Here is an 18,646-nt window from a genome sequence, read left to right on the forward strand (position 1 = left end):
ACTTTCCGCACTTGGGCAGTGGTCCGTATATATGTTACGGCTAAAGATAGGTGTGAACATAAACTTAAGATTAGCCGGCTAAACTTAGGTTTAGCTTCGGGTATTGGCTAATGTTAGTTTCTTCAATCTTTAGCCGGCTAAACTTAAGTGTAACCACATCCCATCGGCTTAAAATGTACAAGGCTTGAGGGGCGCAAATTTTTGGCAATTATAGAAGAATGTAAAGAAATAGTAATACGAGTATAATCAAACTATTAATGCAAGGCATTTTTTGTATTAATTTCACATATTTTAATAGCAGAAAAGCATTCTGTTGAGCAGTTGAGAAATTGGAGAATAAACATATATTTGTTTCAACTGTGTTTCAACGAATTCTTATTGACGAATCTAAAAATCTAAACGCTTGATGACAAAATTTGAGAATTGCCATTTTCAGTGTGAGGGAAAACTGCAGTGTTTATGATTATTTTTCATCTTGTTATTATTCATAATTTGAGGGGAATTGAATGAGCAAAAGGAGAGAATGAAGACGAGAATGATAACGCGAACTTCTTCATCAAAATACCAAAGGTCAAATTCTAGAAAAATATAAGTAGAAGTACCCAATCTTGTTTGTAGTTAACCGGACTATTTGGCTGATAAGCTTTACGATGAAAGCACTTGTATCCACCGGGATGATTCATCAAGGGTGGCGTATTTTGGAACCCGTATGTTCAATGACTCGAGAAGAAATTTTTAACAAAATCAGCTAGAGAAAGTGTTTTCAACTATGTTCATGTTCATAGTTTTTTTTGTTCTTTTTTGCGAAAGAATTGGTTCGAAAGAAATTGCAACTTTAGAAATATAGTTCCTATTTCGTAATTTTTCCATAAACCCAATTATTGAATGGTAGGGAAAATATACTTTTGTTAACAGGAAGAATTTTCTATGTCTTATATCTCATTTCCTTGTGGGGTCATATTATGGTTTTTCACAAATTCGGCTTGATTTGAAGAGCATTAATCTCCTAAACAGATGAAAATAACTGGTTAAATGTTAAATTGAAAACCCATGGGCGTTATGTAATACAACCCCAATACATTCGATGCTCTTTTGCCTAATTGAATTCTAAAAATTTAAACAAAAAAGTGGCCGTGTGCGTTCGTTCTCTTCCATCCGACCATTCATGAGACATCACCTCTCCGCGTGTCCATCGAATACATTTTTAGCCGTTCCGTTTTGGGTAATGTGCACATTAGCCGGCTAAAGATGAAATGCCGTGACGCAGATGAATATTTTATCGAACTTTAGCCGATACTCGAATATAAACCTAAGTTTAGCCGGCTAATCTTAAGTTTATGCTCACACCTATCTTTAGCCGTAACATATACACTTTCGTTTCTTCTGGTTAGTAAGTGGGCGGTCCGAAGTCGAATTCCTGACAATTCAGTTCAATATCTGTCACCAGAGTAACCGCTCTGGTAACTTTCGGTTACCAAATGTGTATATACGGACCATACGCTTGATAAGAAAATAACTATTGAACGCTGTTGATCAACGCCAAAATACAGCTTAACTTCCGATTGTTGAGTTCATTGTTCATTGTATGGAGGATAGATAGTCTGATAGTACCCTCCATAGTTCAGAGATAGAAGCACTGAACTTTATATATATTACTATCAGAGTCTCCTCCCATCTGCTAGTATAGAATTCAGTACAAAGATTATAGGGATCAATAGGGTGATGACGTATTGGGTGGCAAGGTACGCATCCATTAGGCGGGCCGCATCGAAACGGATAAATCTTTCTGGTAATACATAATAATCGCTTTCAAGCGAATAACCTGCTCATCATCATTGGTAATTACCAACAATAAAATAACCAACTGCATTCAAGCGCTTTTGGTCATTGTTGGTTATACTAATCGATTTCGAGCGAATAACCTGGTCATCATTGCTAACATTGAACTCTAAAAGAAGAGTTCAATGATTGGTAATTATCAACAATAACCAACTGCATTCAAGCGCTTTTGGTCATTATTGGTTACATTAAATTCAACTCTTTTATTAGAGTTCAATGATTGGTTATAATATTGTGACGTCATGAACTAGCCCATCAACGTCATCATTTTGGGATATTACACATGCGTAATATCTTTGATTGGCATTGAATGAACTCTATGCAAGAAGATAAAGGAAAGGAGGCGCAGGTCTGACTCTATGGAAATAGCGTTCAATAACTTCTTGATCATTGAAGTGAGGTTAGAAGTTGTGAAGGGACATAACCAAGGACAAAACCAGCAATAACCGCGGTAATTACCGGTTATTCGCTTGAAAATGATTATATAATCGATTTCAAGCGAATAACCCGTAATAACCGCGGTTATTGCTGGTTTTGCCCTTGGTTATGGCCCTTCACAACTTCTTACCTCACTTCGATAACCAGAAGTTTAATCCAGCTCTCGAGTATGGTTATCTGCGGTCCAAAATGATGGCGTTAGTTTATGACGTCACGATATTATATAACCAGTAATGACCAAAAGCGCTTGAATGCAGTTGGATATTGTTGGTAATTACCAATGATGACCAGGTTATTCGCTTGAAATCGATTTATGTCAGTGAACCATAGCCTACTAGAAGTAACTTCTAGTAGGCTATGAGCATAGACATAAAGCGATGTCTATATGTCTATGGCTATGAGTGAACTTCTTTTAGAGTTCAATGTAGAGATATCTATATCTCTGGTTCAATACTCTATGTCTATGTTCATAGAGAAATGTCCCTGTCTATGTTCCTCTTTGATAATATGTCAGTTGTCACTTGTCAGACATATTGACATTTCCACTTTCACTTGTCAACTTCAACCATAGAAATAAAACTTATTATGTTAGTATATCTATGGCTTTAACCTTTATTTCTATGGCGCCCAAATTAAGTTGTTTATTAAGCATTATAGTTTTGGATTTGAAACTTTAAATTGAAAGTTGTTTTGTTATATAATGTTTACATGTTTAATGTAATATAGATTTTTTCGGAAAACTTATCCTTCCTAAGCGATTAGCTACACTGTATTTTAATCCAACGTGAGAATGGAGGAAAATTTTATTTATGATGATCTTGCTACACAAGGAGACCTTGGAGAAATGATAAATGATGTATGTTTTGATATTTTTGCTGGTATAATTCAATAAAAGACTATCTTTTTTAGCTGCAAACAAAAAATAATGAACTCCAACAACATGTATGTTCTCTTGAACAGGACATCGTGAAACTATGTGATAAAATAACTGAAATGAAAACAGTTCAAGACAATCTGTCCAAGAATATTTCAGAACTGTTCAATACAGCAAAAAATGAGCTTGAAAGAAAAGATCGGCGGATTGGAGAACTTCAAAATCAACTTGATGACTTGATTTTTAGGAGAAGACAACCCAATTCTGCCCTCAAGAGAAAATGGGAAGAATCCTATCCAGATGAAATTAATAAGAGACCTCGAACCAAAAATGTTAATATATCACATTCTGGTGAGGCTGATGAGATCATTTTAGTGAATGATGAGCAAGAAAGTTGTAAGGACCTGAGTGGACTAATGTGTAAGAATATCCCTGTGGAACTCAACCCAGAATCTGACAATCGGGTCAGCCAAAAACAAGAAAGCGATCTCAGAAGATTGACACATTCAAAAGAAAATACTTATTCAAGAGAAAAAAGGGAATATCATAAGGACACTTATCGAAATGATTACAGAGATAGGAATGCTAATCGAAGTAGAACAGAGGAGAAGGAGATAAGAAAGGATTATAGAGATGTCTATAGAGAGAATAGGGATTATGATAGACGCTATAGAGATAGAGGTAGAGGTAGAGGCAGAGGTCACAGAAATAGTATCCAAGAGTATAGAACAAACCCTAGAGACTATAGAGATAATTGGAGAAATAACAGGGATAGTCATTCAGGAAATAACCAGAGGCAATCTAATGAACATGATTTTCGTGAAAGTAACAAATTTGAAAAATATGCAAGTAATCATCGAATGGATAGGCATTCTGGAACTGAACCAGTGTGAGCTTTTTTATCAATATTTCTTTTATATCAGAAAATTTATTTAATTGAGTTATTTGCTCATTACTGAAGTGGATGTAGTAAATCTTGAGTTCATACTTTTTAGTCTTTAAACTATTTCTAAAAATTAGAACTAGAGAAATATTATTCTGACTATATTTCAGACTAAAGCTTAACCTTTATTTTGTGATTCATCTAACTAATTTATTGTCCTTGCCTCTATATCGGTCCATTTATAGGACAATCACTTCTATATTTTGATTTATCTCAAACAGTGTAAAATTTGGAAAATGAATTCTATCCCTTATGGATATTGAATTTGCAGAATAGTGCTTTCCAAACTGAATTTGAATTAAACAATTTTTCTGCATCATGTTTCATTATTTGATCTCTTCCGACACTTCCATATGAATTTATAATCTCCTTCTAATTTTTACAGATATTCTAGAACAGCTCAACATTTCTAGCATTCATGCCCCATTTTGAATATTATGTCATGCCTTTCCTATGTTTAATCCTTGTTAATATCGTAAATAAAGCTGCAAAGTAAGATAAAACTGGCATGCAAAATTAAAATCCAAATTAAATTTAATACAAATTTTAAAGTTTCATCGGTATCAATTTAGGTGTGCAGAAACTTTTACTATCTCATTGATCAGTCAAACATAATGGTGGGTTTATTCAGCCTTCCTAAGAACTGGAAGGAACAAACTTAATTGGCAGATGGCAATCATGTGATTGCCATTTTCCATAAGGCGAATCTCTGTCTTAGTTCTTAGGGCATAAATCCACCAGAGTTCTGCCTTTTATTATAATTTGGATTTCAATGGAGCAGCAAGAAGTCAATGTCATACTTTTCAAAATAAAGGGCATTATTTCCAGGTTCATTTGGAATAATCAATTGAAATTTTCAGATTTGTCAAATTTATTTAAAAAATTAACAAATGTATTTCAGAAAACATCACTTGTAATTCAGAAAGTACAAATTAAGCTAGTGAAATAGTGAGGTTAAAGATTGAAACTTGTGTAAAAACAAACCTCAAAGTCAAAATTTCCAATGGTGTGCCCCCAACAGTTCTTGAGCAAAGTCTGTACACATCTCGAAAATGTTATCGACCAGTTTAAGGACGTAACCATTGGGGGTAATTGATCTTGAGCAGCACAGCATAGCATTGCTTTCCATGCAGCTGCTATTACCATAGATGATAGGACTTCAAGTTTTTCATTAACACTTTAGAGTTTTGCAATAAAATAAAGACTACTTAATGATAATTGATATTTTCTGGAATATAATTGACAATTTCTGAATAAAATTATGAAACTGAATTTCAAATGGCCATTTCTGAAATCAAATTGAGTAATCTAAATAACATTTATTTTCTAAACTAAATCTGACTAGTGTGAAATGCAATTGATGTTTTCTTAATATATGTTGACCATCCCTGTATTACTCCTGGAAATGGTGCAGGAGTCAAATAATTAGGAACTGTTATGTGTGTGCGAAGAAAATCTGTCTAGTAATTTCAGATCTCAGAATTTGTGGGGCATGTAAACTGTTAGTACAAGTATCTTGAAAGTAATAATTAAATCAGCTAAATGAATTGCTATTTTTCTCACTTAATCTCTTGAACTGTTCAGAAGTGATTACCAATGGGTCCATTCAAAGATCTGATATTTTTATTTCAGATTTTCTTCTGGAAAAGCAACTCATAGTAATTCGGTTGCTGAAGACAATTCTATAGAAGAAGGTGAAGTTTTCGATGAAGAACCAAGAAAAGGTACTGAAATTATTGAGGAGAATATTTTGAACAAGAACCTGGATGCTGTCAGGAATCTTTCATTCGAAGTTCAGAAGTCTCAGATCTCCCACAAATCCATGGTAGAGCAAGAAAGAAGAACTAGGGTAAAAAACTCAGTGAGGCCGCATCAAAGAGATCATAACAACCAAGAAGATAAATTGAAAGATCTGAAAAATAAAAATATGGTACGGGATAAGCAAAATCTAGAAAAGAATGGAAAAGATAAACTGTCTGCAGAGAATCCAGTAATTGAGATTAATAATGTAAATGACGAGGATATGAAAGGAAAACAAGGAAAGTTGGTAGATAAAGTGATAGGCCATGAGGATAATAAAATAGCTGCAAACAAACATATGGAGCGTAATAATGAAAAAAATGTGAAGATTATTTCCCAAATCATTTTGAATGAAGGTGCTAAGGTGAGTTGTTTTGGAATATAGCACTTCTGCAAATACTTGACCTCTTTATAGAAAAAAATCAAGAATAGTAAAATTTGAGACAATTTATAGTGAACTCCATTTATTAAACTAGTGTTGCACTAGATTAGGGTTTTTGAAATGAATTATATTGTTTTTGTAATGTGCACTCAATGCGCACCAGTGTAACTAATTGAATTATACCAAAAGTTCAGCTAAACATTGTAATTTAAAGTGGGACACCCTATATTATTACATTTTTGAATTCTCCTTGAAATTTTAACTACGATTTATCAATGTAAACAATCATGAAGACTTGGAGTGGGTAGCCAATTCAGATGGTTGAGGTATAGTCTCTCCGTACCATGATAATTGTCCACTAAGAAAGAAATCCGATAACAGAAAAGAATCTTGGTGGAATTTTAATTTAGAGACACTTTGTAAAGGAGTTAGGAAGAAATTCAACCAAGCAAAGTTCAGTATAACAACGAAATAAGGTCAAAAGAGAGTCATGCGTCTGACATATTCAATACTGCAGAGGTTCTCGAATGCAGATCTAACTTCTCCAAATGGGAACTCACAGCAGACTGCAACTTATTTGGGTACCTGGACACTCAGGCTACAGAGGCAACGAGTTATATTGCTGTATAAGGCAGAGGGTACTGGAGTATTGGCGCAATCGTTCTGGACTGCGTCACAGGGCACCGACAGGACCATCTCAGTGCCTCCCAGTTTATTACCAATCAATGACTAGGATTTTCTAGAACCAATTTTAGATCTATAATGAAGGTCTTCAGGGGACACTGCAGGCTCAGAGCTCACTTACATAAACTCAGTATCGTCAATGACCCACTCTGCAGGCTCTGCTTAAAGGAGGACATCCTCTGTGACTTCCCGGCGGCAGACAGGTTCAGACTTGGAGTCTTTAACTGTCCCAAGCTGAATCTAGACGAACTTAAGAACATTCCCCCTCTGACATCATCTCCTTCTTAGTTAGATCCGACTGGAGGGATAAGTTTAGCTCTCTGATCTTGTTTGTGTGTCACAATAGACCTCGCAATAGACCGGTTTGGTCGCGGTGGCAGGTTTGGTGGGTCATTTTAATTTTTATTGGAGAAATTATCTTTGTATTATGTATTGTAATTCTTGGTTAGTTCAAAATATGCACTAAGTGTACACCATTTCTGCCATTAGAATTCACTACAGAATAGCATGAAAATTAAATCACTCAAAAATACAGGGTGTTTCATGTAAATTGTCCACTAGAAGTATCTAGAGAACCCTTAGAACATAAATTCATGGAATGGACATTAACGTGCTATGAATGTATTTGTTGTGGTACAAAAGTACAAACACAGTGGTGGAAAATAAATAAATTCAAATAGCTCTTACCTTTTTGTATGTAAAATTGACGTGACAATGATGTCAGATTCAACTATCTCAATTGTGATTGGCGACACTAAGCAACTATCTCACTCCAGTATTTGGATTATACTTAAAGTTCAGCTAAACTTCGTAATTTAAAATGGGACACCCTATTTCAGTAAATTTTTGAAATTTCCTTAAAATTTTAACTTAGGGTTATTTGAACTCCTCCATACCCAAACCTCAAGGTACTGGAGATTTAAATATATTTGTCCCAAATATGACATAATGATAGTCTTGAATGAATTGTTATAATTTCCCAAAAATCTTTACATGTAGGGTGTGAAACATTGTAAGATAAAGATTTTTGCGTCCCATCTGATGCTCTCTTGAAATACAGAGTGTTGTATTTGAAGAAATAAACTTTTTCATGTTCAACTACCACCCTTATGCCTCGTTTCACAAAGCTTGATCAGGAAGTCAAGGCATCATTACACGAATTTTGACTTTGACAAGAGGGTATGAAATTCCGATAGGTTCATCAATAGAAGAAAAAAATATTTGAAAGGCTTTTGTATCCATGAGAAAGGTTGCTGGATATTTCATGAATTCTTCACTTTAAATGTTCATTTATCAATGATAATGTATCGATATTATTCACTGAAGTTTTCATATTTTCTATTCATTAAAAATATTTTTCTTTCCAGGATATATCGAAAGAGTGTGCCTCCAAATCAGAAGTTAAAAATGATACTGAATGTAAAATTCAGGACAAAAAAGAAAATCCTCCAATAACACTGAAAACAGAGAGAAGAAAAAGAGAATCAAGAGTTCCTAGGAATCTAACTGAAGAGTTGAACATCAACTTGGAAAGATCAAAGAAGACAAAAGACCTGATGTATGAGCTCTTCGGTTCTTCTGAAAAAAAAAAATATCCCAGTATGTTGGACCAAGTTAGTCCTAAGTCTCTTTATTCTCTGAGCGATGATGGTGAAATGCCCAAACTGAAATTTTTTAATTCAGATATTGAGAAACCAATGTCCAACTCTCATTCGATGGAAGTTAAAAAAGATTCAAATCCGGTTACAGAATTTCAAATATTCAAGACAAATCTTCCTTGTTTAGAAAAATCCAACTCCCTATCAAGCATCAGTATCCAAATTCAAAAACCGGATATTGTACCTACGAATAAAGAATCATTAAAAAAGTCACAGCCAGAAGATGAGAAATTTTCATTAATGAAAGAAAATAAGGTTTCAAATCAAAAAGAAGAGTATGACCAAGTGCTGATACATCAAGCATCTAGTGAGGAAGCTGAAAAAAAAGAGAATTTTGGACAGTCTACAAATGATATTTGTAGTATGAGTTTTATTGACCTGGATATTAGACAGTTGGGGGCAGAAAATTTTCCTAATATGAATGCAGTATCAGAGTCTAAAGGTGCTTCTCATTCACTTTTAACACCTGTACAAGAAAATTTAGAAATTGGTTCACAAAAATGTATTACTCAAGTTGTAGAAGAAAAAAAGGTCGCCATTACAAACATTGATGAAAAAGAACCTATTAGAAAAAAACATGAAAAGTCTCATTCCTTATCGATCCACAGTGACCATATTGAAAAACCATCTCAAACTGGAAATGAAACTAAGAATGACACACCTAAGACGATTCTAAAAGAATGCCAATTTTCTTCTGGAAAGGATGACCCTGTGCAGCCAAAAAGTAATGTTTGTGATAATATACCCACTAAGGATAATAAACCTCAATCTGTTCTACATTCAAACCATCCTCAACAAAAATATATTTCTGATATCTTAACCCCTAGTGAAGGAACTGAACACATGTTTCCAAGAGAATCAATAGATATAAATGGAATACCCAGAATTGATTTGAATAATACTAAAAAGCCCCAGGATCCAAAGAAAACAAACAAAAGCAAATCAGTTTCACCATCTAAGATCAAGATTCAAAAGCAATGTCATTCTACTAAAGTAAAGGAAGAAATAGAAATTCCATATCAAGGGGATGAAAAATTTAAGCATTCCCCTGTAGATAAAATAAATAAACCTTCAAAACAAAAAAGAACAGAAAAATGTATCGCAAAAGAGTCTATTGCACAAGTACCTATTGAAGACAAAAATTTGAGTGAATCTACTGGTCCAGTTACCAATACAAAAATACATAAATCTACAAATTCTTCAAAATCAGTTGTTAAATCTGTTTCCAAAGATATGGCAGATTTACTTTCTGTATCAGTGCAGGATAATATAAAAACTATTCCAAAGAAATGTACAACCTCAACTAAAACGGAGAAGACTGGAAATTGTAAAAATAGAGATAATAAAGATATTGATTCCTTTGTTCCAACTTCATCCAAAAAGCCACCAAAGGCTTGTAATAAAAAGGTAACTTCATTATCAGGCAAAGATGCTAAAATCAAATCGAGTAACTCATTGGAAGCCCCAGTGAATAAGAAAGTGGAAGATATTACACACCAAAAACCATTGAATCAACCTGTTTCAAAACTTGATCGAATTTCTACAGAAGCAGTTAAGGAACCACAAAGTTACAAGGAAGCTACTAGCACACAAGTACATAAAAATTGTAAGACTGAAAAAGATGTGTCTGATTCTACACCAACACAATCTGCTGACCCAAATGTAATAGAAAAGGGTGCATCTGATACAAATGTAAATATTGCAACTACTAATATGACTGTAAGCAATTTGTCATTGACAACAGAAAAAAAAATTGAAAATATCAATCTGAATAAAAGGCAAATTAATCAGAATGCTTGCTTTCAAGCTTCCCCTGAGAACTCGTCAGAATCTAGAACTACAAATAATAGTGATAGAAAAAGAAGGAGATGTGCGATCAAGTTAGTGTGATGGATTCTATTGAATAATACTGTGTATTATGTATAAAAGCCTTTTAATTTTTTTTGTTATTGTATAATCCCAATAGCATTGTATAAAGTATTCATTTATTTTATTATATCGAGAGTTGTAATTTTAATTTATGTCGGGATAGGTTAATAACAATATAACTAGAATAAATGTTATATTGATAGTATTTCATGAGCTTTACTTGGCGACACTTTCAAGTTAGTTTATAGTTTTTATTCTAGGTAGAGATGTCCAGTTTGGAAAGAGGGAAATTTTAATATTCATTGGTAGAGGGTAGAGGGAGTACTAGTAGTACTAGGCTTGAGGTTCCTAATATAAAAGCTGCAGAGCACAAAATTTTCCAATGTCCAAGCTCGTATCCTTAAAATTACCCGTGTCCATAAGTCTATATATGTCAGTTATGGCCAATTTCTAGAGATCGTCAAATATTCGGGAGTAGCGTATATACAAGGTGACCCAGAGATAAACCTTCCAATGTTCAGGATCGGATTATCAGGAAAAAATAAGATTAGTTGTCCTTTGCTTCGATTTTGAGATACAGGGTTATTCTGGTTGTTTTGGATAAAACCAAAAATAAGTTCCCTTTTGATAAAACTAGGCTTGTTAATTAGGGACTCCTTTGTTCTTTCGGTATTCTATGAAATAAATGGTAAGTTTCAGTGGCGTCCCATGAGGATTTACAATTGACTTCAGAAGGTATCATAAGGTAAAGGTGCGGGCGCAGAACACTAAATGGGTGCTAGTAAGAAGGCCTGTCGGTTTAAAGCTTAAGTAACATAAATTCAATTAATAATAGTCGCCGGCGTTCAAAATCACAGTCGTATAGGTATCAATCATTTCTTAGAATATAGGAGCATATTGCTCATTTCAATACGATCGGAATAGAGAAGCGTATGGCCGACTTATATTTCCATCTTAATAGTGGCGTAGAGAATTGAATCAGAGATTATAGTTAGGTTTTGAAAACCGACGAGGGGCGTTAAGCCCGTTTGTAACAGCCGAGAATTCTCTACCAAATTTTGATAAAAAAACGGCAGAGATTATTTTGTAAGCAACTGAACAGAAGAGAATTGTACCGAAAGTGCGTATGTAACGGTAAAGAATTCACGTCGCATGAAATCTCGAGTAAATTTTCTAGAGAATTCTCGGCTGTTGCAAACGGGCTTTAAACAACCTAACCGTTATTTTTATATCTACATCTGATTTTGCCTAAATATAAAAAGAAATCTGAATAATTAATGCATAGTTATTTTGTCCTGGTATCGTGAAGAGAATTGCAAATATTCCTCACAGCGACGCCCCGATTTCGCTTGAAGGCTCCATCCTCCGTTTGAAAAGTGTTTATCACTGCACTGAACTGATGAGGGACAATAATTCCGAAACTAGTCCACAGTTTGTGATTAGATGTTTCGGTCTCTGGAAATTCCTGCGATGATTCATGGTTAGTTCGCATTAATGGAAACACAATTCTTTGAATTATAGTTTCTATTATTGATATTTTCGTTGTACCCGCGGGTAAAACGAAGTGCCACGCGTGTCTTCGGAGTACTGTATACTGCAGTTCATAAATTGTTTGGATGAGAGAAGCTTCTTTTGCTTGAAGAAGGTGAAGATCCACACCTTAAGCTAGAAAAAACTTTTTTGTGCATATTAGAGTCAGAACTAATGAACAAAATTCATATGACGACATAAACCAATATCTATATTGAGTTCTCTCTCGAAAGTTATAGAAAAATTGGTGTATCAAAGAATGTTGGGATACTTGAACAAATTTTCAACAATTACGAATTGCCAACACGGATTTCGGGTGGGCAGGTCGACGGAGACTGCGGCGTGTCAGTTTGGGGAGTTCGTTTATGGATGCTTGGATGACGGCGTATGTGTGGCAGGGATGTTTTTCGATCTGTCGCGTGCATTTGACTGCTTTAATATCAACTTTTTACTCGACAAGCTCTATAATATCAAAGAGTGGTTACTCTTTGATAATATTGGCTTCAGGGGAGTGTTCCTCGACTGGGTGCGCAGTTTTCTGGTTGATCGGCATATTTACGTCAGTGTGAGTCAGCGGGACTCTGAAGAATATCCTTTAGAGATGGGTGTGCCTCAGGGATCGGTATTGGGTCCGCTGTTGTTTTTACTGTTTATTAATGATCTGCCGGATTACATTAGGTCGTATCTTATAATTTTTTTCATCGATATTATGATGGTATTTTTTGCCGACGATGTGTCATTCTTGGTGACAGCATCCAATTTGTCAGAGCTCAAGTCGCGATGCGAGATACTGGTTGAATATTTTTCGGACTGGTGTTACAGGAATGGTCTCATACTCAACGTGAATAAAACTGATCTCGTACACTTCCACTTGCGTGACACCAACGACCGGCTCATGCTCGAGCTTCCTCGTGGGAGCCTAAAGTCCTCAGATTGTGTAAAATTTTTAGGTCTACAAGTGGATAAAAATTTAAACTGGATGAATCATATTGATTATGTTTGTAGGCGTTTGAGTAGTGCATTTTATGCCTTGAAGCGACTTAGAGCATCGCTCCCCCACGAGTCAATACTGAGTATATACTATTCACTTGTCTACTCTCGTTTAAATTATAACACGGTCTTGTGGGGTGCGTCGTCTGGGAGTGGTTCTGTTTTTGTTGCCCAGAAGAGAATAATTCGCCTTATCTTCGGTCTAAAACCCCTGGAGTCCTGTAGACCATCTTTTATAAAACATAAAATATTAAGTTTTCCATGTATTTATATTTTAAACTGCCTGATTTACACGAGGAAGAATATTCATTCTCAAAAAAAGTGTTGCCAATTTCATGAATATAATACTAGGCAAAAAGAAACCATTTGCATTCCAGCTCATAGAACGAGCAAATTTGAGTATTCTCCTATGTATAGTGGCATAAAATTCTACAATCATCTGCCTGATAGACTTAAAACGTTGAAGTTTTCGAGCTTCAAGAAATAAATCAAAAAACTTCTTTTAGAACAGTGCTTTTATAGTAAAAGCGAATATTTAAATTCAGTTCTAGAGTGATATCACATGAGGTAGTTTTTGATGTTTTTTTTTGTACTGGCATAATTCGGCGATATCTTGGGTGTAAATCGTTATCATTTATATATATATATATTTTTTTTTTTTCCTTTTTCTGTCTCCTCTGAGGATGATTAATTGGTGTCTAATGCTATTTATGTTGACTCTTCCTATACATGTACAATGTCTCAAAGGATTCAATAAAATTATTATTATTATTATTAAATGATGAGTTTACTAACAGATAATCGAGCAGAGAGATATTTTACGACTTACCTACCTATTTTATTGTCACAGTCACCGTCAGTTGGATTGTGGCCAAGTAATATACGAGGATATATTGAAAATTTCTTAGCCTACTATATATAGAAGCAAACAAAATTTCAATGCCAAACTATTTTATTACTCAACATATTCTTCTCTTAATTGGATATATTTATAACAGCGAACTTGCAACGTCTCTAGACCCTAGACCTTTAAAAACAAATTTTTCCTCTTGCTCTGCAAACCAGACCTCCACAACTTCTATTAACTCCCCGTTGGAAGAAAATTTACGACCTTGTAAACTTTTTTTTCGTTGAGGAAAGAGATAATAGTCGGATGGAGCCAAATCTGGTGAATATTTTCAATAGATTTGGCTAGAATTTCTAGAGTAACACCGCATCATAAGGCGGTGTTCTAGTAATTCAAACCCTAAATCACGAAATTTTTGCATGGCAACATGAGATTAGTGTGCAGGGGCGTTGTCCTGCAAAAACAAAACACCTTTGGATAGCTTTCTTTTCTTTATAATTTTTTTCCGTAGGGTGGTCAGTATTGTCGAATAGTAATCTCCAGTTATTGTTCTACCCTTATTCAAAAAATCAATCATAATTACTCCATGGCAATCCCAAAAAACTGAAGCAAGAACTTTTCCAGTAGATTTTTGGACACGAAACTTCTTAGGTCTTGGAGAACCAGACTGTCGCCATTCCATCGATTGTTGCTTTGTTTCTGGATCGTAGAAATGTACCCAAGTCTCTTCCATAGTAACAATTCGGTTTAAGAAGTCTACATCGTTTTCAAATCGAGTACAGATCGAACGCGATGCTTCTACCCTTGCACGCTTTTGGTCAACATTCAAACATTTGGGGATACATTTTGCAGCAATTTTTCTCATGCAGAGGGCCTGTTCCGATATTGCTGGTTTTACTGGCCCGCAATCGAATAACAATAGAACTCGAACGACTGGGCCAATAGGCATCGTCTCTGAAATACTGACAGTACTGTTCAGGAATATCGGAACAGACGGCCAAATTGACGTGAACTATATGATGAACTCGTTCGTATGAAATATTCAGTGCTTCAGATATCCGATTTAACCCAATTCGCGGCATAAAGTTAGTCAAGGGGTGTGTTCTGTGTTCGACGGGCTGATAAAATCATGTCATGAACTGCATCGATATTTTTTTCGGGGACTGACACAGAAACTGGCCTTCCCGATCGGTCATCATCTTCAATGGAAAATTTATCTCTTTTGGAGCTCGCAGTCCAATTTTTCACGGTCGCATACGAAGGACATTGATCACCAAGGGTATTAAGCATATCTTCGTAAATCTGCTTACCTCTTAACACTTTTAAATACAGGTACTTGATGATGGATCGATACTCCAATTTTTCGATTTTCACAATTTCGGTGGACATCTTCTTTCTTTTAATTTATTGCGTAACTCTGGTTTACTTTTTTGACCTCAAACTTCACACTGACAGTTCTAATGAGTTATTGTTTGTTTCTATGGTAACGCAATATTTTTTATGCATGGAACTGGTCTAGGCTAACTAGATATCAATACATCCCCGTATTATATTTGCTGTTTGTTGGGGTAGCATTGACTATTTGTTTTTATATCTGCTCTTTTTATTTTTGCTGTTACAATATTTGCTGTTTGTTTATTTTGTTCTTTCAACACTGATCGGGTGTTTTGTGTATCTATGGTGTACCATACTTAAATTTGAAAAAATCGATTTCATTTTTTTTGGTCTTATTAAACAGTACAATTTGTTTAAAATATTCTCCTGAAATTTCAAATCGATCCAAGTAAAATTCTAAGCGATAGACCCTGCAGAACTAATTTTTTCGAGCCAATACATGGCGAAAATTCGACCAAAAAATACGTGATGGGGTACTTAACAACTGAGTTTTCGGAATTTTTTAATGAAAATTTCACAAAATAGATACTGTTTAAATATGTAGATATATCTTTGATATGCTGAATTGTTTGAATAAAATATATGATTGTTAAAGAAAATGTGAAAATTTCCTATTTTTGAACCTCTGAAACCCACGTCACCTAACTTAATGATAATAAATCTCCCCCTTTTTGTTCAGTTGAATTAAAAAATATATCTTTTATATTCAAACTGTATACAGTTTGAATATAAAATTTTCATTGAGCATATATGCTCAATGAAAATTACGTCCACTTTTATAATAAAATTGAAAGTCACTTTGAGCTTAGAGCTTTAAAATTAAAGCGGCTTTAGGTTTCATTATGAAACCGGCCGTTATTACGTTTACTGATGAATGTATATCACTGTGTGACTCTGATATCAAAATGCATCCATTAATTCGCTTCATTATAAGGTATATGACTAAATTTTATTCCATTCAGAAATATACCAGAGACAAGAGACCAGAGTTTTGTCTCTGAATATACCTTCTACCTTCTATTTTTTATTTGTGGAATTTCAACTTAATCATTGCGTTTTTCACATGATCTGGGAACACGCACATCGATTCCCCAGGTCACAATAATAGTTATAATTATGTGTAGGTACCTGAATGTCACGTTATTAGGACCATAGTGTACAGGGTGGGCAAATTTCGATGTTTTAGCATTACAGCTTCCAAACCAGTGGAGATAGAAAAAATCTGATACCCCATTCTCGTTCTCTTTTTCTGAGAAACTAACAAGAGTAGTAGTCATTTTTGGCCACCTTCTTTTGTTTTCGAGTTATAAGAGAAAATTGGAACAATGGCGATTTCGAAATAAATTTATATCTCCGCTAATACTGATGATAGAGCTCTGAAATGAAAACATTATACAGGCACTTTTTTAAGTAGAATCCAGTGGCGTGCTTGCCTTTTTAGCAGGATTTTTAATTACGAAGCTGACCCAAAGTTATGTTTTTTTGAATGGGAACACTAGATTTCTATGCAATTTTTCACTGATTTCAAAAATATATAACATCATATGGTGTGTATCAATATAAATAATAGAAAATGGTCAAATACCTATTTTCTCAATATTTCTATGGTTTCAACTTTTGACGAACACAGAAAATAGAACTTCCCATAACAAGAGCAGTCTCCTTCCGGCAATGTCATTCTTTCTATGCTTTTTACCAATTTCCACAAAATTTGAATTTTGGAGAAATTGAGTAAGAAGCATAGAAATGAAAGAACTAATAGAAGGAGACTGTGGTAATCATAAGATGCTACATTTTCTATTCTCATCAAAAGTAGAAACCATAGAAATATTGAGAAAATAAGTTTATATTGATAGAAACCATATTAATATGGTTTCTATCCTATCTATGGTTTCTATAAATAATAGAAAATGGTGAAAAACTTATTTTCTCAATATTTCTATGGTTTCCACTTTTGATGAGAATAGAAAATGTAGCATCTTATGATTACCACAGTCTCCTTCTATTAGTTCTTTCATTTCTATGCTTCTTACTCAATTTCTCCAAAATTCAAATTTTGTGGAAATTGGTAAAAAGCATAGAAAGAATGACATTGCCGGAAGGAGACGATGTTATATATTTTTGAAATCAGTGAAAAATTGCATAGAAATCTAGTGTTCCTATTTAAAAAAACAAAACTTTGGGTCATAGCTTCGTAATTAAAAATCCTGCTAAAAAGGCAAGCACGCCACTGGATTCTACTTAAAAAAGTGCCTGTATAATATTTTCATTTCAGAGTTCTATCATCAGTATTAGCGGAGATATAAATTTATTTCGAAATCGCCATTTTTCCAATTTTCGCTTATAACTCGAAAACAAAAGAAGGTGGCAAAAAATGACTACTACTCTTGTTAGTTTCTCAGAAAAAGAGAACGAGAATGGGGTATCAGATTTTGTCTATCTCCTCTGGTTCGAATGTTGTAGTGCTAAAACATCGAAATTTGCCCACCCTGTACATTTTCACTGACATTTTGTGTCAGTGAAAATTTTCATTAATATTTTAAACTAAATAATTGTGATATTTGGTAAGGACGGCAAAAATTTGAATAGCCTGCGGCAAATGTATAAATCCGCGGCCGCTGTACTGCTGAAATTACTTGAATTATTTGACTCCATTTCGTTCGACTTTTAGGCTCACGAAACTGGGGCCCAGAACCGTTAGGATTTAGGATAGGACAAGAATATGCTTAGTATGAACCTGCAGGAGAGAGTACAGGGTCTCCTGCAGGTTATCTGTTCCGGTGTTCATCAAGGTCTTGGATATAATGTTTCCACTTTTCAAGGGAAATTATCATTCCTGGGGTAGGCTCTAGGTAAAAAAAGTATATCAAGTGTCTGGACCATTCTGTTTCTTGACTATTTTCCTTTTTCGGTTTCGCCAGTCATTCAGAAACAGGCGGGGATGATATTCCCAATATTGATGAAAGGAATATATGGCTCAAAAGGAACGTCATATCATATTCTTAATATAATTGACCAGGAATCACAAATCAATGGAATACAGGTGAAACTGATTTTATGTGTGAGGGACTACAAAAGTTCAGGTTTTGAAGCGTTTATTCTAATTTAAATTCGGCATATTCGTAAAGAAATATTTCCCCATTTTACTATGGATAAGATATAGGATGAACGCTTTGGGAAAGCTCGATCCGATTTCACTCGATTAAGATCCGTAATGAATAAACAGGATTCGCAATTCTAGCAAATTTTTAGCAGAGGAATGATGAATCCATTTAGATATAGAATTATACACTCTGATGTGTTGACGCCATTGGGATATTGGCGGCACAATAGCTGATAACATATTATAAGATAACCACTACACAATACTGCACGGATAGAAAATTAGAATTTATCT

General features: G+C 34.6%; 1 protein-coding gene across 1 annotated transcript; it reads left to right on the plus strand.

The window, feature by feature from the left end:
* Nucleotides 1-2,881: 2,881 nt before the first annotated feature.
* Nucleotides 2,882-10,692, plus strand: LOC123311512. The gene is made up of 4 exons (XM_044895537.1): nucleotides 2,882-3,133; nucleotides 3,187-4,040; nucleotides 5,727-6,258; nucleotides 8,328-10,692. The coding sequence occupies exons 1-4, from the start codon at nucleotides 3,068-3,070 to the stop codon at nucleotides 10,506-10,508; spliced, it is 3,633 nt and encodes a 1,210-aa protein (XP_044751472.1). The 5' UTR covers nucleotides 2,882-3,067; the 3' UTR covers nucleotides 10,509-10,692.
* The last annotated feature ends 7,954 nt before the right edge of the window (nucleotides 10,693-18,646 follow it).

The sequence above is a fragment of the Coccinella septempunctata genome, chromosome 4 (genome assembly GCF_907165205.1).
Source record: "Coccinella septempunctata chromosome 4, icCocSept1.1, whole genome shotgun sequence".
In the NCBI taxonomy this organism is placed as follows: Eukaryota; Metazoa; Arthropoda; class Insecta; order Coleoptera; family Coccinellidae; genus Coccinella; species Coccinella septempunctata.

What these genes read in the sequence shown, in the direction of transcription:
- LOC123311512 (XM_044895537.1), top strand. Translation starts at nt 3,068, where the DNA reads ATGGAGGAAAATTTTATTTATGATGATCTTGCTACACAAGGAGACCTT. An exon ending in CATTCTGGAACTGAACCAGT is followed by an intron (nt 4,041 to 5,726) that starts GTGAGCTTTTTT and finishes TTTTTATTTCAG; the next exon opens with ATTTTCTTCTGGAAAAGCAA. An exon ending in TTTTGAATGAAGGTGCTAAG is followed by an intron (nt 6,259 to 8,327) that starts GTGAGTTGTTTT and finishes TTTTCTTTCCAG; the next exon opens with GATATATCGAAAGAGTGTGC.